The sequence below is a fragment of the Ovis aries genome, chromosome 17 (assembly GCF_016772045.2).
Source record: "Ovis aries strain OAR_USU_Benz2616 breed Rambouillet chromosome 17, ARS-UI_Ramb_v3.0, whole genome shotgun sequence".
Taxonomy (NCBI): domain Eukaryota; kingdom Metazoa; phylum Chordata; class Mammalia; order Artiodactyla; family Bovidae; genus Ovis; species Ovis aries.
In genome coordinates, this window is record NC_056070.1 from 69,397,525 (window position 1) to 69,424,811 (window position 27,287).

Genomic DNA, 27,287 nt, shown 5'->3' on the forward strand with positions numbered 1-27,287 from the left:
AGCAAGGCCACATCAAGGTCCTGCTGGGCTTCCCAGTTCATGCCTTCTCTCCTCTCCTGTCTGGTTGTAGCCATGCTTCCTACCTACCACCAAAACTTTGTTCGTGCCATTATGCCAGCATGGCATGAATCTCCTTTCCATTTCCTTCCACCTGGGATCTTCTTTTAACTTAAAAGTTTAATTATTTGGCTGTGTCAGGTCCCGGTCGCGGCACGTGGGGATTTCATTGCGGCACGTGGGCTCTCTAGTCGTGGTGCACGGGCCCTGGTGCTCAAGAGCTTAGTTGCTCACATGGCACGTGGGATCTTCGTTTCCCTACCAGGGATAGAACCCAAGTCCCCTGCATTGCAAGGCAGAGTCTCAACCACTGGACTGCCAGGGAAGTCCCCCACCCCAGGTTTTTAGGGCCCAGTCCAATGTTGCTTCCTCCATGAAGACTTTGAGGATGCTTCCAACCCAAAGTCAGGCACTTGCTGGCTCTCTTTGGGACATTTATCTCATCCTCGTATTCTAGTTCCTTAAGGGAGCCTGAGTATTAGTGATCCATGGCCCAGAAGATAGGCTCAAGTGCTAGACATCAGGGTGTGCGTGTGTGCGTGCTAAGTCACTTCAATCTTGTCAGAGTCTGTGCAACCCTATGGACCATCGCCTGCCAGGCTCTTCTGTCCATGGGATTCTCCAGCAAGAATACTGGAGTGGGCCGCCATGCCCTCCTGCAGGGAATCTTCCTGACGCAGGGATCAAACCTGGGACTCTGGTGTCTTCTGCACTGGCAGGCAGGTTCTCTACCACTACCGCCTCTATTGCCTGTGTGTCATTTTGGGGAGTGCAGGATGGCACCCTACTCATTTCAGCATCCCCAGAACAGCACCAGGGCCTGGCATGCAGTAGGGGGAAAGAATGGCTGTGGCATGTGACCCGCTGCTACCCTGGCGGTAGGGTTAGTGTGGGGGAGGGGGAACCCGGGTAGAGAGGGAGGTCTGGTGAGCTTGGAAAGTAGGAATGGCTTCAGTGCATGGGGAGGGGACACGGCAGGATGGTCAGATGGCTTCTGTCCCACAAGTCAGGCTTGCAACTACCGGGGGAACCCACAGCTCTGGCCTCTGGGTGTGGGTGGGGGAAGCAGATAAGCTTTCACTGGGCCATCGGCTTTCACTGTCGCTTCCTCCATGTCCACCCTGTATCCCCACCCCGAGGCCAAAGCCTGGCCAGGCAGGCATCAAAGGCAGGCTGAGTAGAGAGGACGAGGGCGGTGGTCACAGAGGGGACCCCTGGGCTAAGCACTGCGCTCAGGGCATTATGTACGTTAGCTGGCTTTATCCTCTCCTGCTGACCCGAGGTCCAGATCATCCGAATCCATTTAGTGAACGAAGAGGCTTGGATTCAGAGGTGAACTTGCTCCCCGAAGTCTCATAAAAAGAAGGGGAAGATTTAGGATTCAAACCCAAGATCTTCTGATTCCCAGAGAGGAAGCACTCCTCCATGCCAGCGGAGGGTGCCAGCACCTTGCGAGCCTCTCGGAGACCTGAGAAGGTCAGGAGCAGAGGACAGTGCCCTGGGTGGGGAGATGAGGTCTGGGCTTTCCTACCCTTCAGACTGCCTGCCCCACAGCAGGAAGCAGAAAGGCTGTTAACTCCTGCAAGGCCCCCAGTTGGGTTGGCAGCAGTGGCCCCAAATCCATGGCAGGACAGGAGGCCGGCAAGGACCCCAGAGAGAAAAAGCCACTGTCCTGGAGGTGATGGCTAGTCTTAGGGGACCTAGCCCCCCGAGACAAGGGCATCAGGCAAGCTCCCTCCCGGGTTGGCGGGAGAAGTCTGGCACCCTGGGGACCTGATCTTACAAGAAATCATTAGATAGTACTCAGATGCGGTCACAGGGCCCAGAGAGCTCAGGTGTCTCCTCCAAGGTCACACCGAGAGCTAAAGGTAAATTTGGGACTGCAACCCAGACTTCCTGCCCCACTGCGGTCCACCGGCCTCGGCCCCGGGTGGGCACTCGCGCGCACCCTTCCCGCCCAGGTCTCCGCTTCAGGAGGGCGGAGGGGACCCGCCTCGGAGGCTCCCGCGCCCGGCGCATCGCTCCCTACTCCGCCCCTTGGGATTCTTTAAGAGGCGGGGCTTGGCCGCCACACGCGGCCCGGGCAAAAGGCTGGGACTCGACTCCGGCGGCGGCGGCGGCGGCGGAGAACGCGTCGGTGCTCCATCTGCTGCGGCAACCGCCGCGCCCCGAGCCTGAGCCACGATGAGCGGCAGGGTCGGCGACCTGAGCCCCAAGCAGAAGGAGGCGCTGGCCAAGGTGAGCCTCGCCCCGGCTCGGGCGCCGATGGCCGGCTCCGCCTCCGGCGGCGGCGGGGGCCCGGGGAAGGGGCCGGGCGGGGGGCGAGCGCGCGTCCGCGGGCGGCCGGCGGAGGGAGCGGCGGCCGCCGCGCCGAGCTGCCCACGGCCGCCGACCCCGCGCTCCCTGGCTCCCTCCGCCGGCCGAGGGGACCCCGGGGAAGTTTGGCCGCCCCGGCCCCATCCCCGGGCGGGTGCTCGGCGCTGCCACCTGGGAAAGAAGTGGTTGCTGGGGAGCCCACGGAGCCAGCTGGAGGTGGGGGCACAAAGGCAACGCTGATCCGCAGGCACTGGCAGCCGGGCCCCGGGGGCAGGGGCAGGGCCCCAGGTTCCCTTCCATTTCCGGGAGGCTTTCCTCTGGCAGAGAGGGGCAGTGAGTGGCACATGGAAGGGGCCTCCTCCCGAGGGCTCCTTGGGAGACTTGGATGGTTTCTGCTCTGGCCCCGAGGCTGTCTGCGACCTTGGGCACAAGCGGTCCTTCTCTGCTCCTCCTTGAGGGAAGATATTGAGGAGTTTGCACCTGCTGGTGCAAAGCCCGGGATCCTACCAGGGCCAGACTGAGTTGGGGTTAGTTTGAGCTGAGACCAGCTCCTCACCCTTCACCCCAACTCCCCTGTCCTGCCACCCAGCCCCCCGCCCCCCCCCCCCCCCGTCCCTCCGCCCCCCGCGCCGGCTGGGGACTCCGGCTGATGCTTTTCAGGAGGCAAGGAGGTAAGCCAGGCTTTGCCTTGGTGCCTGGGCAGAGGAAGGGAACAGCAGTTTCGGAGCCCCACCCTCTCCCACCAGCTGCCCTTGGGGAGGGGAGAGAGTGGCCATTCTTGGGACCGACTGGGTCCAGCCTTAAGGGCTGGAGGCTCCACAGCTGGGCACTTTTCCACTGCTGAGAAACTGGGGGAGGAGGGTTGGCAGGTGCCTCCTGCCAGTAATAGTGGGGCCGCGGCATCAGCCCCATGAAGGTGTTGCCACGGGCCGGGCCTCCCCATCCCAGGAGGCTAGGGGGTAGGGAGGTTTCAGATATTACTGCTGACCTGCAGGGGAAACCAGGCAGAGAAGGGATTAGGTGGTGATTAAGCTAGGAACCGGGGGCTGGGGAGGGTCCTTGGTAAGGGGTGGCGGCTCGCCAGAGTCCCTGGGGTTCTGAGAGCTGTCTGGGGGCTGGGATGGTTTCAGTCCCTGGCTGACCCCAGCAAGGGGCAGAGGTGGTGGGTCCTCATTGGTTCCTCTGTGGCTGCCCCATAGGTCAGTGACTGGGAGCAGGAGGCCTGGGGACAGAACAGGACGAGGGGGCGTGCTCACAGGGTTGAGGGAGGTGGGATGTGGGCGTGGCCATCCTTGGGGTCACTGTCCAGCTCTTGTTTGGCCCTCGCTGCCCTTTCCCCCTTTGTGGCTTCTGCCTGGAACTGCTCCCTCCACCCGGATTGCTGCCTCTGGAGTCCTTCAAGCTCAAATGCCATTATTATATGAAGTCATATGAGACCACCCCCCCTTCCTGGCCCCAGTCAGAATCTAACTCTACCCTCTGCCCCCAGCACGTTGCTCAGCATTCCATCGCTAAAGGGGGAGACCATGGTGGACAGAGTGCCTGCTCTGGCCTGGGACAGACTGGGGGGTTTGCTTACCAGCTCTGCTGATTACTAGCTGTTGACCTTGGGGCCGTCAGTTAACCTCTCTGGGATCTAATTCCTTCCTCTGTAAAATGGGAGCAGTTATAACCTCTAGGGACTCTGAGTGAAGCGTGAATCAGTGCCAAGTTCAGTGCTGGGTGCACCAGAAATGCTTGGTAAACAGATGCCTACGGTGGCACACCCCAGGCTGTCTGCTGTGACAGTTATCTAGGGACATGTCTGCCCATCGGCCACGAAGGAGTGCGTAAGTGCCTGCGGTCAGGCCGGGGCGGTGTCGTACTTCCTGCCCACCCCCTCCTGCTACCCACCTCCCACCAGCACAACCCACACAGGGTCCCGAGCCGCCCAGGTGCTCAGCCTGTGTCTGCAGAGTTGCCCTGTACTGAGCAGAGGCCCAGCGAAAGCCTCTATGGAGAGCCCCGGGCAGAGGGTGGTCAGGGTGGGACCTTCCGCTCACCTAGCTGCCTCTCGATTCAGTTTCGGGAGAATGTCCAGGATGTGCTGCCCGCCCTGCCGAATCCAGATGACTATTTTCTCCTGCGCTGGCTCCGAGGTGAGGGGAGAGGGGCTGCAGGAGGGAGGCTGGGCGAGATGCTTGCTCTGGGTCACAGAAATGGCACCCTCTGGGAACCCTGCCCCTGGCGTGCTCAGAATCTGGAGGACTCAGCCTTTAGAACCAAAAGGGTTCTTGGCTATTAGATAATTTCAGCTCTCCTGTTGGATAGTATTGGGTAGATAATGACACTGAGGCTCAGAGAGGTGGAGGTCACTTGCCCCAGGTCGCACAGTGCTGAGCTGCAGGCAGAGGACCAGAGCCCAGGTCGGCTGGCTCCCAGCCCTGTGCCCTCTCTGTCCGCTGGATGAACACACTCTGCCGATGGATGTGGGGAAGCAGGTTGGGGAAACGCCGAGAAAGGCCCCACGCTGGTGGGAAGTTGGAGGCAGAGCCAAGTTCGGAACCAGAGTCTTGGCCGTGGGAACGGCAGGCCGCCTGCTGCCAGAGGTTCGCGTGTCATGAGGGAGGGGCAGAGTGTGTGGGGAAATACCATGGGTGGCATTCAGCCCGACTTAGGTTTACAAAACTCCCCTCAAGCCACCGTCTGGTTCCAAAGCCCTGAGATCTCTTCTGGCTCTGCCTGGCCTGTACCTGGGCCAGGGGTGAACCTCCTCCTCAGCTCCTGTGTGGGAGAGCGGGACGAGATCGGGTGTCCTGCCCGCTGCAGGGTGGGACATGTGGTGCTGTGCAGGCGGTGGGGAAATGTACACGTTTCCGCTAGCTTCGGAGTCCAGCTCAACCCCACGCTGCAACTCCTGAAAGCTTTTCTTTCTTTTCCTCTTCTGTGATTCAAGTCAGGTGCCACCCTCTCTCTCAATTCTTGTGACATATTTTTCTTTTTCTGCCTTTGTAGAAACTTTATCGCCAGACATAGAAATAATAGAGAACATTTCTCTGGGTTATTTTAGCGGAGATTAAATCGGGACCCAGAATCATGGTGGTTTACTTGCTAAGTTGTGTTCGACTCTTGTGACCCCACGGACTGCAGCCCGCCAGGCTCCTCTGTCCATGGGATTCTCCAGGCAAGAATACTGGAGTGGGGATACAGAGTCGTAGCCCCCAGTATTAAAGTTAAGTCCTGGCCGATTAGTTGTTCATAGACACAGGCACATACGTCCCCTACGAGTCTTGGGACAGGCGGAGAGACGTGTTTTTCTGTTTCAGTCCAAGAACTGAATAGCTGGGGCGCTCTGGAGAGGCTGCTGGCAGGCCTCCCCGCCCCGGACACCGCCCCGGACAAGTGGCGTCAGGAGAGCCCCCTGTGCTTCAGAAAGTGCCACTTGCCCTCCCCCGCAAAAAAGCTGTGAACCGCCCCCTACCTGCGCCCACTCAGACGGGGTGGGGGCCAGCGAGGGGGGGTGGCAGTGGAGTCAGTCCAGAGTGGGAGGATATTCTGGCCCAGCCTTTACTGAAGGGCTGCAGCTAGAAGGGGGCGGGTGGGGAGAGTGGGCCGACAGCCTTTACTGAAGGGCCAGCTGCTCAAGGATCAGACACACCTCCCAGCTACCTTGAGGGGCGGAGATTGTGGTTTCAGAGAGCCGTTGAGGTGAACAGCATCGCAGCTCTCTTTTATCTAAGAGAAGCCAGCAGCTGGTTTCCCAGGCACCCCAACCCCCCAGTCCTGGGACAGCTCCTGTCCCTCTCTTTGCAGAAATAGAGGAGTGCAGTCATCCTCAGTTGCCAGATGAGAAAACTGAGGCTCAGAGAGGGGAGGGCGCTTACCTGAGGGCACACGGAAAACGTGAAGCAGAATCAGGGCAGCAACCCCAGCCCCTGGTCCCCAGGCCAGCACCCTCTTGGGCCAGCCCGCCTCTCTGCCCGGCCAAGCTCAAGCTCCGCCTCTTCAAACGCAGGACGCATCTCCTCTGCACATCACTCGTGCCCCACATTTTCCTGGGCAGGAGCTCAGGCCTGGTCAGACTCTACTGTGAATTTCAACTAGGGTTTTTTTGTCCCCTTGTTTTTCTTTTCCTTTTTGGCTGTGCTGTGCAGCATGCAAGGATCTCAGTTCCCTGACCGGTAATCGAACCCGAGCCCTTGGCAGTGAGAGCTCAGAGTCCTAATCACTGGACTGCCAGGGAATTCCGCCCCCGCCCCCTTTTAAAAAAAAACCTTTTTCATTCTAAAGAAAACATTTGCAAGGCCCCTGCCAGCCAGATGTCTTTCTCTAACCTTAGGTGTGAGAGGGCTTCCCCGCCAGGGCTCAGCTTTCTGCTGGCCCTCAGACCCTCACACATCACTCTCTCCCCTGCCACCCACCCTCCCCTCCCCAGTTCTGGGCACCTAGTGAGGAGGAGGGTCAGATGGCAAGATAAAACCAGGAGGTGGAGGAAACCTGTGAGCCCGGCAGGGCAGGGCTGAGCCTCCTTGTTTCCCAGGACTAGGAAGGGATGAAATAAGAACCCAGGACTCCGGCTCCCAGGCCCATCTTTCTGGCAGTGCCCTAAGCCGTGCCCTGAGCTGCCCCCTGACCAGGGAGCAGAAGCCCCGGGGAGGCCTCAGGCCCGTACTGCCAGAGGCAGTGGCAGCCTGGGGAGGGCCCTCAAAGACCCTGAATATTGGGCCTGAGCCACTAAGGGTTAACTGGAGAGCTTCACTGGGATAAGGGGCTCACAAGTCACTACCACTCCTGTTCCCCAGGAAGATGACTTCACAGTTGGGGGTTCCCTCCCTTGCCTGGAGGATTCCCACTTTCGGGTCCGACTGCATCCCCCCGTCATGACAGCGTGGTGCCTTGTGTCTTCCAAGTGCTTTTTAGCTCATTGGGTGATTCGGCCAGAGATGCTGCGATATCTTGTCCAAGGTCAAACAGGAAGAAGGCGGAAGGGCTGAGATGCAAACCCAGATCGTATTCCTCTGATAGCTGCCCACCCCCTACTGCCATGACGGCACGTGTAAGGGGACCACGAGCGGGAACTTCCCCAGAGCCAAGGCTGCTCATTTCTGCAGGCGCATGTCTGGCCCAAGTGACGGGCGTGGCTTTGGGCATATCTCTTGTTGCATCCTTTGGGTGCAGGAGAGTAGACTGTGTTTCAGGGCAGCAGAGTCAGGGAATGTGCCCGGCCGCTCCCGGAGAGCAGCGATTAAGGGGCCGGTGGCGGTCCAGAGGGCAGCCTGTCTGGCCCAGGTCCCGGGGCTGTCAGCAGATCTGAATGTCGATGTGACCCACAGAGGACATCGAGCTGGGAGGGGCAGTTCATAGGCCACATGGCAAAATTGCTCACAATGTGGCTCTCAGAAGCTCTTTAAGAAATGCAACGTGGCTGACCATAACAAGATGAAATCTGATAGGAAGAGATCCAGAAAACCGCCTCTCAGCCTGTGGGATAGAGGCTTCTCAGTAGCCCAGGTGAAAAGGATTTGGGGGTTTCAGTTGACAGGAAGCTTCGCTTGAGTTAAGTACCTGGCCTCTTGCTGAGGAAGTTCTTAGGCTTAATTGGAGAAGGGTAGGTAACGCCTGTGCTCTGGCCCACACACACTAGGAGAGGCGCTGGGAAACTGGAAAACCTCCAAAGGGAAGTGGATGGACTTGACACCAAGCTGTGCCAGATGGTTAAAGGATCCATGATGGGCAGCATGTTGGCAGGCGGAGATTCAGGATGGCAGAACAGAATTTGCTTGGAAGGGTTGTCACGTGGCTGAGGAAGTTCCCCCTCCTGTCTGAGGGTCTCTGCAGAAGGGTCTCTGCTCAAAACAACAGTGAGGGCCAAGTGCATGTGGCTGCCCGGATTGTCTGGGAGCAGGTGGCCTTGGTGGGCAGAGAGGGGTTTATGTTGAACCGTGAGCAGGATAGCATGTCGAGGTTTGTGCGTGAGATAGAGTTGACCCAGTTCAGTTCAGTTCAGTCATTCAGTCGTGTCCGACTCTTTGTGACCCCATGGACTGCAGCACACCAGGCTTCCCTGTCCATCACCAACTCCCCGAGCTTGCTCAAGCTCATGTCCATTGAATCAATGATGCCATTCAACCATCTCATCCTTTGTCATCCCTTTCTCCTCCTGCCCTCAGTCTTTCCCAGCATCAGGGTCTTTTCCAGTGAGTCAGTTCTTCTCATCAGGTGGCCAAAGTATCGGAGCTTCAGCTTCAGCAGCAGTCTTTCCAATGAATATTCAGGTCTGATCGCCTTTAGGATGGACTGGTTGGATCTCCTTGCTGTCCAAGGGACTCTCAAGAGTCTTCTCCAACAGCACAGTTCAAAAGCATCAGTTCTTCAGTGCTGAACCGTTGACCCAGGGGAACTCTGATTCTGAAACTTTCTGGGAATCCTGGGAGGAGGAGGGTCTTCTGTCCCCATGGGGTATGCGTGGGTCTTTTGATGACTGGAGGCTCATCACCACCACCCCCATCCTACTGGAATGGACTGCCAGTCCTGCCCCATATTACTGGGCAGCTGTGTTCATCTTTGAACCCAAGGTCAAGTTCTTACCACTGAGTGTTAGACCCTGCGGGAGATTAGCTTTTTGGAAGGAGAAGGCTAAATGATAAGGGAGTCCAGGGTTCACTTTTCCTGAGAGGAGATAAGATTCTTCACTTGATTGCATCCACTAGGAGAGAACTCTTCTGACCCTCAACTTGCAGGGCTGCTCCCATCTGCCCTGAGCCTTGACCTGCTCTCCCTGCAAGCCCAGGGGTCGAGGCGCTCCCCAAACCCTCAGTGAATGTCCTCACGCCACCTCCGCATGCGGGGTGATCTAAGAGTGCCCCGGGCCCCAGCACAGGAGCAGGACAGTCTCTCGGTCTTCAGTGCCCAGGCTACTGGCCTAACCGTTGTTCACGTTTCCCTGTTGCAGCAAGAAACTTCAACCTGCAGAAATCCGAGGCCATGCTCCGGAAGGTGAGGCCCATTTGTTTCTTCCATTCCTGCCCGTCGGAATCACACCGTTCCTGGACTTCTGTCCAGCCCTCCCACCCTGATCACAGCCTGTACTGTCTTATCCTGAGACAAAGTGCAGTCCCTTCCCGAGAAGCAGAGCTTTCATAGTTCTGGGCCAACCAAGAATTACAGTCTGTGCTGCTGAGACCTTGGAGAGAGGCTCCGCCTTCTCTTCCTGCCAGTGGCTTTCTCTTGACTTACCTGTGGCCCGTGGTCTGCTCGCGCTGTCACCGTTGCCAGATGCCTATTACAGGCGGCCCTCTCCCCTGGCCCACGTTTTTAAAGTCCCAATTATGTGTTTGCAGCACGTGGAGTTCCGGAAGCAAAAGGACATTGACAACATCATGAGCTGGCAGCCTCCAGAGGTGAGGACACATTATCCCGCCCCACCCCATGTGAGGAGGCCGGTTACAGCCATAGCCTGTATCCTGCGTCCACGGGGCTGGGACCCTCAGACGAAAGGTCTGACGAGGCTGAAAGCTGACCGATGGCTCAGCGTGTGAAGAATCCGCCTGCACTGCAGGCGACAAAAGGAGACTCGGGTTCTGTCCCTGGGTGGGGCAGATCCGCTGGAGGAGGAAATGGCAGCCGCCTCCAGTATTCTTGCATGGAGAATGCCATGGACAGAGGAGCCTGGTGAGCTACAGTCCATGGGTTGCGAAGAGTGGGACACACCTGAGGGACTGCTGTAGGACAGTACAGTTCCCCACGTGAGGGCTGTTAGGGCCACAGTCCTGGGACCGGGGGCCTGGGGCCTTCAGAGGAAGGGTCTGAAGATGCCGAGTCACTGAATGAGTTTCCACTGGCACCCAGGGGAGGATGAACCCAGAGGAAGGCCCTGGACACGGGGAAGGGGTGGCTGCCCTGGGCCTGCTGACCAGGCGGCCCCCTCTGTCTTGGCCCAGGTGGTCCAGCAGTACCTGTCAGGGGGCATGTGCGGCTACGACTTGGAAGGCTCCCCCATCTGGTACGACATCATTGGTCCCCTGGACGCCAAGGGCCTGCTCCTCTCAGCCAGCAAGCAGGACTTGTTCAAGACCAAGATGCGGGACTGCGAGCTGCTGCTGCAGGAATGTGTCCGCCAGAGCGAAAAGGTGGGGGCCAGCATGGCCGCAGAGGGGTTTGCCCAGTGGAGTCGGTCACGCCAGAGCGGGGATGTCACCTGTGGCGTGAAGCGCAGCCTCAGGGCTCAGGCCCTGATGTGTGGATTTCATTGACCAGTGAAATTACAGAGTTTTAGGGACTGACCTGTGTTGCCAGATTTCACTTTTTTCCCAAGGAAGGACTGAGAAAACACTTAGCAGCTATTATTGCCATAATTAAGCCCCAAACTATAGGGAGGGTGTTGTCTCAGAACAGAGGGTAGAACTTCAGGACTTGCCTGGCAGTCCAGTGGTTAAGACTCCCTGCTTCTACTTCAGGGGGTGGGGGTTCGATCCCTGGTCAGGGAAGTTCAGCATGGTGCAGTGAGGGAAAAAAAAGAGACAGTCCTTTTATTTATTTTTCTTTCTTTCTCACTTTTTAAATTATGAAAGTATGATGATACATTTACAGGAGACTTGGAAAGTACAGAACAAAGTCACCTACAGTTTCACCGTATATTGCAATTATTGTTGTAAGGAGATAAATTACGATTTTTAGTTAGAATTTCAGTATCAGTTCAGTTCAGTTCAGTCGCTCAGTCGTGCCCAGCTCTTTGTGATCCCATGAATCGCAGCATACCAGGCCTCCCTGTCCATCACCAACTCCCGGAGTTCACTCAGACTCACGTCCATTGAGTCAGTGATGCCATCCAGCCATCTCATCCTCTGTCGTCCCCTTCTCCTCCTGCCCCCAATCCTTCCCAGCATCAGAGTCTTCCAATGAGTCAACTCTTCGCATGAGGTGGCCAAAGTACTGGAGTTTCAGCTTTAGCATCATTCCTTCCAAAGAAATCCCAGGGCTGATCTCCTTCAGAATGGACTGGTTGGATCTCCTTACAGTCCAAGGGACTCTCAGGAGTCTTCTCCAACACCACAGTTCAAACGCATCAATTCTTCGGCTCTCAGCCTTCTTCACAGTCCAACTCTCACATCCATACATGACCACAGGAAAACCATAACCTTGACTAGACGGACCTTTGTTGGCAAATTAATGTCTCTGCTTTTGAATATGCTATCTATGTTGGTCATAACTTTCCTTCCAAGGAGTACGCGTCTTTTAATTTCACGGCTGCAGTCGCCATCTGCAGTAATTTTGGAGCCCCCCAAAATAAAGTCTGACACTGTTTCCACTGTTTCCCCATCTATTTCCCATGAAATGATGGGACCGGATGCCATGATCTTCGTTTTCTGAATGTTAAGCTTTAAGCCAACTTTTCGCTCTCCTCTTTCACTTTCATCAAGAGGCTTTTAGCTCCTCTTCACTTTCTGCCATAAGGGTGGTATCATCTGCATATCTGAGGTTATTCATATTTCTCCCGGCAATCTTGATTCCAGCTTGTGTTTCTTCTAGTCCAGCGTTTCTCATGATGTACTCTGCATATAAGTTAAATAAGCGGGGTGACAATATACAGCCTTGATGTACTCCTTTTCCTATTTGAAACCAGTCTGTTGTTCCATGTCCAGTTCTAACTGTTGCTTCCTGACCTGCATACAGATTTCTCAAGAGGCAGGTCAGGTGCTCTGGTATTCCCATCTCTTTCAGAATTGTCCACAGTTTATTGTGATCTACACAGTCAAAGGCTTTGGCATAGACGATAAAGCAGAAATAGATATTTTCTGGAACTCTCTTGCTTTTCCATGATCCAGTGGATGTTGGCAATTTGATCTCTGGTTCCTCTGCCTTTTCTAAACCCAGCTTGAACATCAGGAAGTTCACAGTTCACGTACTGCTGAAGCCTGGCTTGGAGAATTTTGAGCATTACTTTACTAGCATGTGAGATGAGTGCAATTGTGCGGTAGTATGAGCATTCTTTGGCATTGCCTTTCTTTGGGATTGGAATGAAAACTGACCTTTTCCAGTCCTGTGGCCACTGCTGAGTTTTCCAAATTTGCTGCCATATTGAGTGCAGCACTTTCACAGCATCATCTTTCAGGATTTGAAATAACTCCACTGGAATTCCATCACCTCCACTAGCTTTGTTCCTAGTGATGCTTTCTAAGGCCCACTTGACTTCACCTTCCAGGATGTCTGGCTCTAGATGAGTGCTCACACCATCGTGATTATCTGGGTCGTGAAGATCTTCAATATCAGACTCTTCAAAAACTAATAGAATGAATAGAAAAGTAGAAGGATATGGGTGAAGTGGATGGTTTAGTCGCTAAGTCGCATCCGACTCTTGCGATCCCACAGGCTGCAGCCGCCAGGCTCCTCTGCCCATGGGATTCTCCAGGCAAGAATACTGGAGTGGGGCGCCATTGCCTTCTCCGCTGGTCTCTTAACACTGTGGAATTATGTTAGAAATCAATATCAAAAAAGATTTGGAAATAATCCACGTATTTTCAGGTGCAATGTGACCTTCATCATGAGAGATCTTTGACTCAGCCATTGAAAGAAGAGGCAGTCCTTTAAACTGAGTGAAGTTCAGCCTTGTAAAAACATTCTATGTTATCGTTGCTTTTCTCCTGTTGCCCTGGGCACCAGTGGAGTCTTTGTCGGGACCACCCTATCCTTGGACGATTATCTAGGTGCCGCTGGTGTCTGTGAGCTCAGATTCTGTGCTCATCTAACTCAATTCAGACAGAGAGAAGGACAGCTGACTCTCTTATGGGAAAAAGACTGAAGAGCAAGCTGGGGCCGCCACGGTCTTCTCTCTTCCCCTCCTCCTCAGCTGTTGTAAACATGCAGTCAAACGATGTGATAGGTTTGGGGACATTCCAACAGTGTCATCCACAGTCACTGAGCACCTAGTATGTGCCGAGGCGTGGAGAGAGGCGTTAGATGGGGATGCCCCTTTAGGGCTCCCGTTGGCCAGAGAGCATCCGTGCCTGCAAGCTACGTGGCCGCATGGAGCGCAGAGGAAAGGGGGCAGCCACCAGGTCAAACTGCAGAACAGAAGGGGCCTCAGATGTCATCTCCATCTACCCAGTCATTTACTGGACGAGAGCAGGGCGATCTAGACGGGAAGGGGGCCTTGTCTAGGCCACAGTTCCGGCCTGGGGGTAATTATCTTGATTTGGAAAACTCTAGGTCTGGCCCTGCCCAGATCTGGTTGCAGTGTGGGTGCAAGGCACAATCAGTGTCTCCCCTGAACCAGGCTGGCCTTCGGTGTGTGTTTCTGGGGGCAGGGCCGCGTGATGTGACTTTCTGCTCTTGTGCCCCTGCAGATGGGGAAGAAGATAGAGACCACCACCCTGATCTATGACTGCGAGGGCCTGGGTCTCAAGCATCTCTGGAAGCCAGCCGTGGAGGCCTATGGAGAGGTGAGGGCCAGGGCTGGGGTGGGGTGGGAGGGTGAGAGATCGGGGTGCTCGGAGGCCCTGTGCGGTGGGGGAGGCTGGAGGAAGCAGAGCCTCTCTCCTTGGCACAGAGTTCTGAGCCTGCTGAATTCTTTCCACAGTTTCTTTGCATGTTTGAGGAAAATTATCCCGAAACGCTGAAGCGTCTTTTTATCGTTAAAGGTAACTTGGGAACTACCTGTGATGAAGTCAAATGGAAAGGAGGGGCCAAAAATGGTCCTGGGACAAATTCGGGGGAGAATAAAATCAGAATGAGCCAAAGGTTGGGTGGTGGTCTTGGGACACGTTTCAAAGACTGACCTGTGCCTGCGCAGACGGCTTCATAATTGGCACAGCTTTCAGTGTTTACGTCCTTGGAGCCTCCCAGCCTGGTGAGGAAGTTGGAGTATTCCCCCCGGTACAGACAGGCCAGCCGAACCTCACACAGGCGGCCTACGTGGGCTCCAGGGTCCCGGGAGCGCGTGGCCCGATGCTGGGGGCCGTGATGGACGTGGTTAGGGATGCGGGGGGTCCTCACGAGGCCATGGTTAGGGATGCTTTGGGGCTCACATGGCCTGGTCTCCGTTGCAGCCCCCAAGCTGTTCCCTGTGGCCTACAATCTCGTCAAACCCTTCCTGAGTGAGGACACTCGTAAGAAGATCCAGGTCCTGGGAGGTGAGTAGCCCAGACTCTCTGAGCCCTGGCTGCGTGGCAGCAGCCCCGCCAGGGATGGCGTCGCAGGGAAGGCCCGAGCCGCCAGGGCCAAGGCTCCCTCTTCTGGCTGGGGCGCAGTGGGACCCCGGGAGCAGGCTGGGCCCCGGCAAGGGGCTTCTTCCTCTCTGTTTTCATGAGAACTCTTCCTGTAACACTCTGGGGAAAATCAAAGGCGAATGAAATGCCAGCCCTCATTCTCAGTGAGCTTGCAATGAAACAGGAGAGGGCCCTTTAAGAGAAAGCTGGGACACAAGCTGGAAGAGGCTCTGGACGCGGCCGAGCAGGGGGTCCCAGGAGCAGAGCTGGCCGCGTTGCACGGGCGCCTGCTGTGTGCCCGGCCCTGGACTCGGTAGGTGTCAAGGCCACAGAAGGAAGACAGAGTCCCTTAAAGAGCTGGTGGTCTCTCGAGAAAGGGAGACACAAACAGCTGTATCAAGCGTGAGCATGCGTGTGTGCTGAACTGTGTCTAACTCTGTGAGACCCCATGAACCGCAGCCCACCAGGCTCCTCTGTCCATGCGATTCTCCAGGCAAGAATACTGGAGTGGGTTGCCACTTCCTTGTCCAGGGGATCTTCCCAACCCAGGGACTGAATCCACATCTCCTGCCTCTCTGGCATTGGCAGGTGGATTCTTTACCGCTGAGCCACCTGGGTAAAACCGCAGCAGTGTATGACGTTACATGTAAAAGGGAGGGGTCCATGGGAACACTGAGTGGGGCGCTCAGCCCACCCAGCCTGGGTAGGGGGCGGTGCCTCCCTTGGCGGCAAGCTATGGAGTGAGTCGGGTGGCTGGATAAAGCGAGGCAGCAGGCCGTTGGGCAGAGAGAAGGGCGCTTAGCAAAGACTTTGTACACTGTGGCAAGGGTGGTATAGCACCACAGGGTGTGGCAAGAGATAATACGGGGAGGGAGCCGGGCGCCAGGAGCTGGGTGGCAGAGGACCCAGGGCGCTGTGCTGGGAAGCTGGGTCTCACTGCAGGCTCCTGGGCACTGGAGAGGAGTCTGATCAGGGGGCGGGGTAGCTGCCAAGATCTGATTCTCTGTTGATTGTGAGGGACGAGATACCATTTTTGCACACCACAGCCAAAGTCCACATACCTGGAGTTGAAAGGCTGAGCAGGGCCGGGGGCAGTAGGGACAGAGAGGAGAGGATGGATTTCAGACTTCTGTAGGAGGTGGAACTCAATTGCCGGGAGGTAGGAAGGGAGAAAGATAAGCCTGCAGTAGCTCCCTGGGGTCTGGCACAAGTGACTGAGCATTGCAGTCCCTTCCACTGGGGAATAGTACAACCAGAAGGAAAAGCTCCAGGTTGAATTTGAGGAGACTGTGAGATGTACAGATGTTGGGGAGGCCTGGGCCTGAAGCCTAGGGGCAGACTCCAGTCAGGAGTTCTGGGACTTTTCAGAAAGAGGGTCAACCCTGAAGGAAATCAACCCTGAATATTCACTGGAAGGACTGATGTTAAAGCTCCAATACTCTGGCCATCTAATCCGAAGAGCTAACTCATTGGAAAAGACCCTGATGCTGGTAAAGATTGAAGTCAAAAGAAGGGGGTGACAGATGATGAGATGGTTAAATAGCATCACCGATCCAATGGACATGAACCTGAGCAAACTCTGGGAGATGGTGGAGGACAGGGAAGCCAGGTGTGCGGCAGTCCACGGGGTTGCAAAGAGTTGGACATGACATAGTGATGGAAGAACAACAAAGATAAAGGTAGATAAGACCTTGAGAAGGAGATGAGACTGCCCGCAGAACAGAGGGTGACGCGTGGTGTATGTCCAGGCTCGAGGGCAGGCAGAGAAAGAGGAGCCCGCCAGGGAGATGAAGAAGTGGTTGGCAGGGAAGCCGGTGGACATCAGGGGCCAAGGGAAAGTCAAGAGGGAAGATGCTCGGAAATCAAGGCAGCCAGGGACAAGCAGGGGGCAAGTCTGGCTGGAGCATGACGTGGAGTGGTGGGAGAAAAGCCTTGAAAAACAGATCGGCTTCATGGGTGGCGTAAGGCTACCTGTAGAGTTGAATTTGCTGCTGCTGCTGCTGCTGCTAAAGCGCGTCAGTCGTGTCCGACTCTTTGCGACCCCATGGATGGCAGCCCACCAGGCTCCCACGACCCTGGGATTCTCCAGGCAAGAACACTGGAGTGGGTTGCCATTGCCTTCTCCAATGCGTGAAACTGAAAAGTGAAAGTGAAGTCGCTCAGTCGTGTCTGACGCTTGGCGACCCCATGGACTGCAGCCCACCAGGCTCCTCTGTCCGTGGGATTTTTCCAGGCAAGAGTACTGGAGTGGGGTGCCATCACCATCTCTGGAGTTGAACCTGGGGAAAGGGGAATTCTGAAGGCTTCTGAATGCTCACCTTCAGGCACCACGTTGAACATGGAGGTTTTGCAAATGTGCTGAGGCCTGGGTGTGGCACAGAGCAGTCTGGAGGGCACAGGGCCGCTGGCTTTTGCTGCTGGCTCTGGCGCAATGAATGCTGTCCTTGTTGCCACAGTTCCTGTCTGTAAGATGGGAAGAATCCTCCTGGCCGGATTCCAGCCCTCCAGCTGAGCTGGGGGAAGAAGCAGTCTGAGCGAAAGGCTCTCGATGAGTTTTGGCTTTTCTGTGGCTGCCGCCCACCACATGCGTGAGCCCAGTTCGGTTTCCTGGCAGCAGGGCCGTGGAGGAGGTTCAGTATGTCTCCCACCCACGCCTGAAACCTTTCAATCGAACCCGCCTTGGGCAGGGAAGGCACGGATCGTCAACAGAGAGGAGGCAGAAATTCACCCTGGGCTGCAGCTTAGCACAGACGGAAGCACCCTGAGACAGGGCACATGTCCCTGGAGTCACTTGGTCACAAGTCCCTTGATCCCTGCAGGCTGGGAGCCCCTAGACTGTTCTCGTGGGTTTCCAGGCAGCACTGGCCACACAGGATGCTGCAGGTACCCTGTGACTCGGAGCTGCTGCCTATGTCTGTAGTCAGCACAGAGAGGTTCCCAGGGTCAAAACACTGTCCTTTGGCTGACACTCGTTTAGGAATCTGAAATGGCAGAGAAGTGGATCTCAGCCTTGGTTGCACTTGAGGCCAACTCTTCTAGCCAGGAAAGGGTTTGATTACTAACATAAGAGAAAAAAAAAAAAACAAAAAAACCCAAATCACCGGTTGCCAGACAGCCTAAACAAGAGCAGAAGTGAAAGTGTGTCTGGGGATAAAGCCAAGGGAGCTCTCTTAAGAGGTTAGTCTGCAGTGACGCATTCATTCAGTCGTGACTGAGCACAGTGGGTGATGGGGCACAGGACCCCCGGTCGGGCCCTCACATCGGTCTAACCAGGGCAGAGCGCGTTGACTCGGGCCCTCTTGCCTGACGCACATGCCGTGCCCTCTGCATGGAATGCCCTTCCTTTTCTTTGTTCCTTCCTGCTTGCACTTCAGACGTTTGTATCCCTTTCCTGGGAGTGATAATACACTCTCCTAAGGATAGGGCACTTAACAGTTTAGGACAAACACCTCCTCGAGTGCTTAGTTCACTTCCCTCCCACCATGATCTTGCAAGGCGGCAGGAGGACGTAGGCTCAGAGCAGAGTGGCTTGCCTCAGGTTGTCCAGCTGGCCAGAGGCCATGGGGACATGACTCTGCTCTAGTTTCCTGGTACAGCGTAGGGCAGTCCTCTGGGTGACAGCCCCTCTCGACCGCCCTGCAGAGCTGTGTGCATGTCCTGTGGTCCCAAGGCCCGTGCTTGGTGTGCGGGGGCGCACGGGTTTTGTTCTGCCTCTTGTGTGTAGACTGCCAGGGCTGTGATGAAATCCTGCCTAGTGCTGACCCTTTTTTTTTTTTCCCTCCTTCCTTCCCTTTCCTGCCAGCAAACTGGAAGGAGGTTTTGCTGAAATATATCAGCCCCGACCAGTTGCCTGTGGAGTACGGGGGCACCATGACTGACCCTGATGGAAATCCCAAATGTAAATCCAAGGTACGAGCTTCCCCGGGGGGACCGGAGGTGACCGGGGAGCGCCTGGCTCCAGTGCTTGTTCCAGCGCATTCCGTGCCCCGCTTCTAGATCAACTACGGGGGTGACATCCCCAAGAAGTATTACGTGCGGGACCGGGTGAAGCAGCAGTATGAGCACAGCGTGCAGATTTCCCGGGGCTCCTCCCACCAAGTGGAGTACGAGATCCTCTTCCCGGGCTGTGTCCTCAGGTAAGGGCCTGGGCCCTCCCGGGAGACTGGAGCCTGCCGCCCTCGGTGCCGGTCGGCAGGCTGGGGCGAGAGACGCCTCGGTGACGGGACCCTAGAGCGGGCACGTGTAGACGGAATCATGTCTGAGTGGGTGGTTGTCCCCTGCAGGTGGCAGTTCATGTCGGATGGTTCGGACATTGGTTTTGGGATTTTCCTGAAGACCAAGATGGGGGAACGGCAGCGGGCTGGGGAGATGAAGGAGGTGCTGCCCAACCAGAGGTACAACGCTCACCTGGTGCCCGAGGATGGGACCCTCACCTGCAGCGATCCTGGCATCTGTAAGTCTCTCAAAGCCCCTGCTCTAGCTGTCTGCCTGTGAGCTCCCTCTTTCTCCCTGGATTTAAGCTCACAGACGGTTAGCGCTAGAAGCAGAACTCCGTCAGTTCCACCCTCTCTTGCATAAGTGAGGAAACCTAGGATGTAGGGGTGAGAGGGCAGGCTCAGGGTGACCCAGCTGGTTAACAGCAGGGTAGGACTCTGACCTGATGCTCCCAGGTAAAGGTGAGTCACAGTGCTAGGTGACTGCAAGGGTTCAGAACGCCTCCTCTCTGGTTCCAGGTCTCCCTGGGACTGTGACTGCCGCTATCAGACGTTTCCAGGGGATGCCCTTTCCCCAGACGTCAGAGAGGCAGAACAGGCTGGGCAGGTGCAGGGATCACAGGGTGAGCAGAACCCAGCCTAGACTCTGCTGAGCTTCACTCATCTCCAGCTTGATCAAAAAGTGACCACAGAACATGAACAGGAACTTTACTCGAGGAATAAAAATGGTAACTTGGCACGGGAACAGGTGCTTAACCTCACTTAGCTTTATAATATTGATCAAATTCCCTTTGACTCAGCAACTCTACATCTGAAAATTTATCCTACAGAAATATTTATACAAGGACACAAAGATATAGGTACACAGGTGTTCCTAGCAGTTTGGTATACTGACAGTAAGTTAAATGGCTTTATTAAATAAATTATGGTCCATAAATGGCAACCCACTCCAGTATTCTTGCCTGGAGAATCCCATGGACAGAGGAGCCTGGCGGGCTATAGTCCACGGGGTCGCAAAGAGTCGGACACAACTGAGCGACTTCACTTCATTTCACTTCATACAGTAGAATACAGTATCACATTAAAGAGAATAAAGTGACATATAAGATATCTGAAACTGAAAGTGAAGTCACTCAGTCGTGTCCGACTCTGCAACCCCATGGGAGCCTGTAGCCCACCAGGCTCCTCTGTTCATGGGATTTTCCAGGCAAGAGTGGGTTGCCATTTCCTTCTCCAGGGGATCTTCCCGACCCAGGGATTGAACCCAGGTCTCCTCCATTGCAGGCAGACTCTTAACATGTTAAAAAAAATAACGGATGAAACATTCCATATATGGTATATCCTCACTTTGACTAAAAAAAAAAAAGTCAAAAGAATTCTGCGGATTCTATGCTAACGCTAGTGGTGGTTATCTCTGGGAACTTAAAAAAACTTATAGAGAGCTTTTGTTTTTTCTATACTGGTTCTGCAAATACAGTTTATGTTACAAAGAACATGTACTATATTTCTAGGCAGAAAAGTCACACATACACACACAGAAAATCCCCCTCAAATCTCGTTTCCTCTCTGAGCCGAGGGGCCAGGCATGGAAAATCAGTAACAGTAAGGGCTTTGTCATCAAGCTGCAATAGACTTGACCACTGACTAGTCCTTAGGCCAGTGACTTGGCCTCCCTGAGCTTCAGTCCCGATTGCTACAATGGGGACCAGATTCTCTACCTCATGGGGACCCCTGCTGATGAAACGTGATCAGGTCTGTCCAGCACTTAGCATCATGCCTGCTGTACAGCACTCAGCACGCCCTGGCCACCATTGTTATTCATTAGGGCGAGACCCAGAGGAGATAGTGCCGGAGAGGGGAGAAGCCCCGCACCCTGTTTCCATGGCAGCACCACCTGTTCTGAACTAGTCCCACAGATGTCTCTGTCTCTGTACTTGTCCACACCACCGCCCCAAACCTCAGATCCTGTGTCCTCCCCCGCAGCCCAGGCAACCTCAGTCTCTACCGCCCCCTCCTCACAGATGCTCTGTGGTCTGGCTCCCCGGGGAGGAGAGCTGTGCTTGTTAGCGAGCTGCCGGGTCCTGAGGGAGAAGGCGGTATACCTTGTGCTGCAGCAGGCATCAGGTGTAGCGCCAGCCCAGACACTGTCGTCCTCGGGGCATAAAGCACTTTGTCCATGCAGGCCTGAGTTTCTTTATTTTAAAGGACAGGGAAGCTGAGGTATAGAGAGGTATACTGTCCCACAGTGTAGCGTGCGTAGACACCAAGAGTCAGATATAGGCAAGAAATGGGGCAGGATCTCGTGACCACAGTCTGCCCTAGAGATGGTCACATGACAGAGGAGAGAGCATGGTCCCCGACCCAGGAAGTCATTGGCCCAGGAGCAGAGCCCAGCCCATTTTCCATTACTGCCCACTGCCTCTCTGTAGTACCACGTAGGACCATGAACTCTTTAACATAATCAGGCTTAGGTTTGCAAATCCCAGATTTTAGTTCCTTGTGGATACGTTGTCAGATGGAGTGTTTACCTGCCTGCGGGGCCTTGACTGGGAGCTTTTTATCATCCGTTCTCAGGAGGCACAGAGCCCCAGCATCCATGCCCCCTGCCCAGGTTTAAAGACAGCGAGGTGAGGTCAGCTGTTGCCTGGGCCATGGCCGAGGTTAGAGCTGAGCCTATGAGAACCCGATGTTAGGTTACAGGCTCACCTGTGGGAGGTGATGCCTTGGGGGAACCAGGCAACCCTCTGTAAAGTAAGAGCATAACCACCCAGTGGAGAAATTACAGCTCTGAGTCCAATGGTAGGAGCCCATGAACCCTCCTCGGCTGTGCCGGTTGTTTCCCAAGTATACTCAAAGTTTGCACTAATTCCACTTTGTTTTCCTCCCAACTAATATATCCTGAGGCCCTGAGTGTAGAGTACTTGTCTAGGAAAGAATAAGATTCAGAAAAAAAAAAAAAAAGATCTGAACTCTGTCTGCTGGGAGTGTGCAGTGTGGTCAGAGATCTGAAACGTAGGGAGGTTAAACAGCCCAGCTGGGCACCAGGGGACCTGGTTTCTGAGTCCAGCTTTTCAAGTAACCCTCCAGCTGTTTTGAGCAACTGCTTCTAAGTAATTAGATTTTGCTCTTTTTTCCCTTAAAATGAGGGGGGTAGGCTAGAGCAGGAGATCTTAATCGGGTCTGTGGCTCCCCAGAGCAGTGCTTTTAAATCTGAAAGACCAACCATCTCCCTTTTATAATAGTATCTAATGTCTCCCCTACTATCCTGAAATGAAATTCATACATATTATAACCCACCTACACACATAACTAAAAATGTAATACACTCTCCTATCTGGAATATAGGGCTTCCCTGGTGGCCCAGACATTAAAGAGAGACCGTCTGCAATGCAGTAGACCTGGGTTCGATCCCTGGGTTGGAAAGATCCCCTGGAGAAGAGAATGGCTACCCACTCCAGTATTCTTGCCTGGAGAATTCTACGGGCAGAGGAGCCTAGTGGGCTGCAGTCTATGGGGTTGTATAGAATTGGACATGACTGAGCACCTAACACTGTCACTTTAATCTGGACTATAAAAGAGAAATTAAAGGACACTAATTGAGACTCTTTCACGAATGAGAGGGCACGGTTACCCCCAGCACCTGTCTTCAGAATGGTCACTTTCCTCCTGGGAACCACTGCCCCAGAAGGTCCATGATGGGCTCCGTGGGATCTGAAATTGTATGCTGTCAGATTCTCAAGGGGATCAGTTCCCCTACAAAAGTGAAGAAGCCCTAGCCTGGAGGATCTCTGGGGCCTCTACGAGTCCGTGAGTACATAATTAGTGTCAAAATGAACCACTGCAATTCATGACCTCCGCTCCCCTCAGGCCTGGGCCTAAGAACAGCCCTTGCCTTGTTTCTGAGGGCAGAATGTCATGCTAGGCAGAGTCGTCTCAGCCCTGGTGCTTGGTCCAAGGAGCTCAAAGACCTCTCCTCTAGCATGACTGACTCTGGCTGCTAAGGCTCTGTCATCCAGGGCAGAGAGGACGTTTCCTTCTTTCCGGAGGCACCATTGGTCCTGAAGAACTCTGGCACGGAGAGAAAATTGATGGCTGTTATTACTCAGCCCATACCATGAAGAAAAGGGTGGGTAGTATGTCTGCCCTTGGTCTAAACTACGCATTTTATCCAGGGTCAGAAAAGGGGAAGATTGCATCTCAGGATTAAATACACAGGGTATGTTTTGGCTGGGAAAAGTGAGAGAAGACAAGATGCAGAAAGAGCAGAGCTAGTGTTTTGTTTTCCCACCCTGTTCTCTGGAAGGGGTGTTTGACTGGAATGGAACAACTCAAAAAAAGACGGGTTAGATTAAAAGCAGTCTGTTCGTTGGCCAAGGCTTGGAAGCCTTCTCCGCCAACTGCATGCCCATTTTCTCTCTCCCAAGGAAATCACTAACAGGTCTTGTGAGTTATCCTACCAAATATTTTCCATCCCTTTAGGAGCATTACATGTCTCCATAATATACAGGACATGTGCCCACACATACACATTCATAGGAATTAACATCTGTCATTCAGTGTATATTTGATGGAGTTTTGACACTGTAAAACTTGTCAGTGTAGGTGGGCCAAATAACAAAGACAAAAAAAAATTTTTTTGTTGGTCATATTAACAAAAGGGGCTTCCCCAGTGGCTCAGCGGTAACAAATCCACCTGCAATGCAGGAGACATGGGTTCAATCCCTGGGTCGGGAAGATCCCTTGGAGGAGGGCATGGCAGCCCACCCCAATAATCCTGCCTGGAGAATCCCATGGACTGAGGAGCCTGGTGGGCTACAGTCCATAGGGTCGCAGAGTTGGATATTAACAAAAATGTTGTAAACCGTCTACAGACTATTCTCCAGTTTGCTTTTTTGGCCTAAGGATATATCGTCAACAGTTTCCCTGGTTAATTCTCATGAAGCTCACTTCCTCCTTTTTATCCAGTATAGTATTTCAATAAAAACTTTTAAAGCAGTTCTCCTTTGAACATTTTAGTTTTCCTCATCTTTTATGATTACAAATAGGGGTGCATTGAGCATCTTTGTCCACTTATCTTTCTGTGGGAGAACTTTCTGGTTCAAAAAGTTTGCCTAAAAAAAAGGTTGCCTCTTTTACTTTTTTTCAGAAACTGAACAGGATTGGGCTTTCCAGGGCCCAAGTGAGGCAGCAGTGCAGACCAGAGGGAAATTCCAGCTCCATCCCTTCCTCACTGTGTGCATAGTGACTTCCTTTTTCTATAAAACAAAACTAATGTTGAACTCAAGAGTTATGAATAATATAGATTGCCAACCCTTTCCTGAGTCACAGGAATAGCCGTTGTTACCGTTACTATCACTATACCATTACTATTAAGTATTGCTGCTACTGACTCTGTTCCCCCCTTTCAAGACCCAGTTCACCTCTAACTCCTTTAAAAAGTCTTTCTCATGGTTTCAGTCGATAGGGCCCCCTCCTGCCAAGCTGTTAACAGATGTGACTGTCTCTGCCACTTACCTGGCACTTGGCATGTTCTTTTTTTTTTTTTCCCCCTCTTCATGAACATCTTGTAACCCACCTAGACTGGGTTTCAGAAGGTTAAGGACCATTGCTAATGCCACCTTCATCCTCATTACCTTACCACACTGACTTGCTCAGTCAACAAAAATCGCTGTCTCTAAGCCCTGTGGGGACTGCCTGAATGTCTGTCTTTTTGCCTCCCCTCAGATGTCCTGCGGTTTGACAACACCTACAGTTTCATTCACGCAAAGAAGGTCAGTTTCACTGTGGAGGTCCTGCTTCCAGACAAAGCCTCAGAAGAGAAGATGCAACAGCTGGGGGCGGTCACCCCAAAGTAATGCCTCCCCCCCCAGGAGGCTTGGCTCCCTCAGTGTTTCCCCCTCAGTTTATGCCCCTTGTAATGGTCATTTCCCCAGCATTCAGACACCCAGAAAAACTGGGCTAGAAGGACCTTGGGGCTGGATCTGGGGAGCCTTCATTTGAGAATAAGAAAGACTGGGAGCGTAGCTGCAGTGGGTCTCCTTGCCTCTCATATTACTAAGGAGTCCCAGGGGTTGGGCACCGAGATAGTATCTGCCTTGTAAACTGTGCCAACTTCACCTGTCCAGTGTCAGCTGAGGCAGGAAGGCAGGTGCCATGGGGTGGCGGGGAAGAAATCAGGAAAAAGGGGAGAGATTGAGACCTAACACTTCAGGGAAGCCAGCTGCAGGGGGTGGGAACTTGCTCCCAAATGAACATGTAAATCTAGATGGTAATGAGGAATAGCAAGGTAGCCAGTTCCCAGAGTTGCGGTGGGGTTCTGAGGCTCTTCTGCCCTTTGTCTCCAAGGCTGGGCTCTTTTGGCTTTTCCCAGGTCTTGGAAAGTGGCCTGAATCAGCACAGATCTTCCCCTTTAAGGGTGAGAGGCAGGCCTCTCCCTCACCTCGAGGAATTCAGCAACCCCTGGGTCCTGCTGGCTGCCTCTTTGATTACTAATGATTGTCAGTGACTCAGAGCTTCCTGGGACGGTGTGCTTTGGTACCCAGCCACTGTCCTCCGATGAAAACAGAGCGCAGGGACGTCACCTCCCGAGATCCCAGCTCCGGGAAGGGCCAGACAGGCTGGTGGTGGGTGCGAATTCTGAGGCTTCCACCCCTATTTTTAGAGCCGCCAGGCTTTCATCAAGTAACTCTCCATTTGAGCACCCCAGCCAAAAGTGACAGATGGGATCGAGGCAGTGAGGGCGCTGAATCTCCCAGGGTGCCCGACAGCCCACTTCCTGACTGACCTGAGTGAGGCCTTAGCAGTCCCGTCTCTGGGAGGCACATGGTGGGTGCCGCGGGTTCTCGGTGCCTACTGGGGAGGCTTCCACGGCAGGGGCTCAGGGCAGGCACGGATGGCCTCGCGGGCCCCCACCCCCTCCGCCCACGGTGACGAGCAGGGACGGCCACGGTGGGTAGGGGGCGGTTAGGAGTGGCGGGTCGGCGACCAGGGGCTGCAGGCCACAGGCTCTGCGGGCAATCACGACCCTTAACGCAGTCCCTCGTCTTCCAAACGAAGGCCAGGCCCTGGGCTGCACAGAGCCGGGGAAGGCTCGCTGCCTGGGGCATTCCTTCCCCTCAGAAACCCAGGCCCTGGGCCAGCCTGGGGAGATGGTCTGGCCGAGCTGAGGGAGCAGGAGTAGGGCGGAGGCTGGCGCCGACAGGAGGCCCGAGGCCGCACAGGCCCCAGCCAGACCCCTCAGGAGGACATCCCGACCTTTGTTTACAACGCTCTGTTAGGAAAAGTAACCGATGAATAAAGAACGTTCAGCGCGCAGTGCGTGGACGTCTACGCCCTCTGTCTCGCTCCTCACACTCCCTCACTAGGGCCAACTTCCGCCTCTGGACCCTAGCGTCTACCCGCCGACAAGCGGGGCGCATGCGCAGCAGCCGCCTGCTACCCTCGTGTGAGCGCCCCCACGGCCAGCTCGTCCCCAGATTGGCCCGGCCGGTGGGCTGTCTTCCGCCATCTTTGCTAAGGGCACTAATGGTCCTCCTGATTGCCTTCACGGTCCGGGCGGAGGCCCCGCCTTGCTCCGCGCCGGCTTCTCCAAGCAGCTACCTAGTGCGGGTCCGGCGAGCGCGCGCAGAGCTTGTGGTGGGCCTGGATTGGGAGGGTGGCGGAGAAGCGACGATCACGTGGCGTTAGGGACCGTCGCCTAATTCCGTGCAGGCACTACCAGTGTTTCCGGGGCCGGGGATCGCCTTTGGGTCCCGAGCCCAGCTTCCTGCAAGATCCCGCTGACCTGGCTGCCCTGCACGATCCTACAATGATAAAGCCTCCCAGGGCTGAAAACAGGGCTCTCAATGGGAGGCTGTGCTCTTTATTTGAAAATAATAAAGCTAATTCTTTAATGAGCATTTCCTGGGTACCAGGCCACAGCCCTGTGCTTACCTCTTAGCGTTACTGCAAGGTTCAAGGAAACAATAATAGATGCAGAGGGCTTAGAAAGCCTGATACAAGTGTACGCTCAGTAAATGTTGGCTGCTTTTCATTTCTTACGGACCTGGCTGACAGTTCATAGGTGGCACAACTGGGATTTGAACCCAGGAGTGTCTATGTTTAAAGGCTATGCCTTTGTTTGGTGATACCTAACCCCGCTCCCCAAGGGATTCACAGAGCTTTAGTGAAGTGCACTTACTCCTCACGTAGGTAAACTGAGGTTCAGGTGGCGAAGAGTTTCCTCTTCAGTGATCAGTAACCCCATGTCCTGTCATTCTGTTCCGCTCATTTCCCTGAAGTCTTGTACCCCAACTCTTGTTTCCCTGGCCTCATTCCTTGATTGTTCATTCGAGGTCCTGCCCGGAAGGAGGGAAGCCCAGGGAGACCCCGGTGCTTGAGAGCACGGCCCCTGCGGGAAGGGTCCCCAGTACGAGTTCAAGCAGTGACTTTGCTGGGGGTCCAGTGGTTAAAACTCTGCCACACTTCCAATGTAGGGACGTGGGTCCCGTTCCTGGTTGTGCAACTAAGATCCCACATT

General features: G+C 54.6%; 1 protein-coding gene across 8 annotated transcripts; it reads left to right on the forward strand.

Moving 5' to 3' along the window:
* Positions 1-2,133: 2,133 nt before the first annotated feature.
* SEC14L2 (SEC14 like lipid binding 2) lies at positions 2,134-26,083 on the forward strand. Of its 8 annotated transcripts, none has more exons than XM_015101714.3 (12): positions 2,134-2,295; positions 4,436-4,511; positions 9,305-9,348; positions 9,693-9,752; positions 10,293-10,481; positions 13,695-13,790; positions 13,928-13,988; positions 14,397-14,480; positions 18,358-18,464; positions 18,552-18,691; positions 18,839-19,008; positions 24,494-26,083. In XM_015101714.3, exons 1-12 carry the CDS (start codon positions 2,242-2,244, stop codon positions 24,622-24,624), a joined length of 1,212 nt encoding a protein of 403 aa, XP_014957200.2. In that variant the 5' UTR covers positions 2,134-2,241; the 3' UTR covers positions 24,625-26,083. The 8 variants fall into 8 exon arrangements, with proteins under 8 accessions (XP_014957200.2, XP_027812565.1, XP_042090766.1 ...); XM_027956764.2 differs by lacking the exon at positions 24,494-26,083 and adding an exon at positions 23,916-24,048; XM_042234832.1 differs by lacking the exon at positions 24,494-26,083 and adding an exon at positions 19,289-23,777.
* Positions 26,084-27,287: the final 1,204 nt, after the last annotated feature.

Coding starts and splice junctions, on each gene's coding strand:
- SEC14L2 (XM_042234832.1), top strand. CDS start 2,242: ATGAGCGGCAGGGTCGGCGACCTGAGCCCCAAGCAGAAGGAGGCGCTG. Junction 9,349..9,692: donor CCGAGGCCATGCTCCGGAAG/GTGAGGCCCATT, acceptor ATGTGTTTGCAG/CACGTGGAGTTCCGGAAGCA. Junction 14,481..18,357: donor GAAGATCCAGGTCCTGGGAG/GTGAGTAGCCCA, acceptor CTTTCCTGCCAG/CAAACTGGAAGGAGGTTTTG.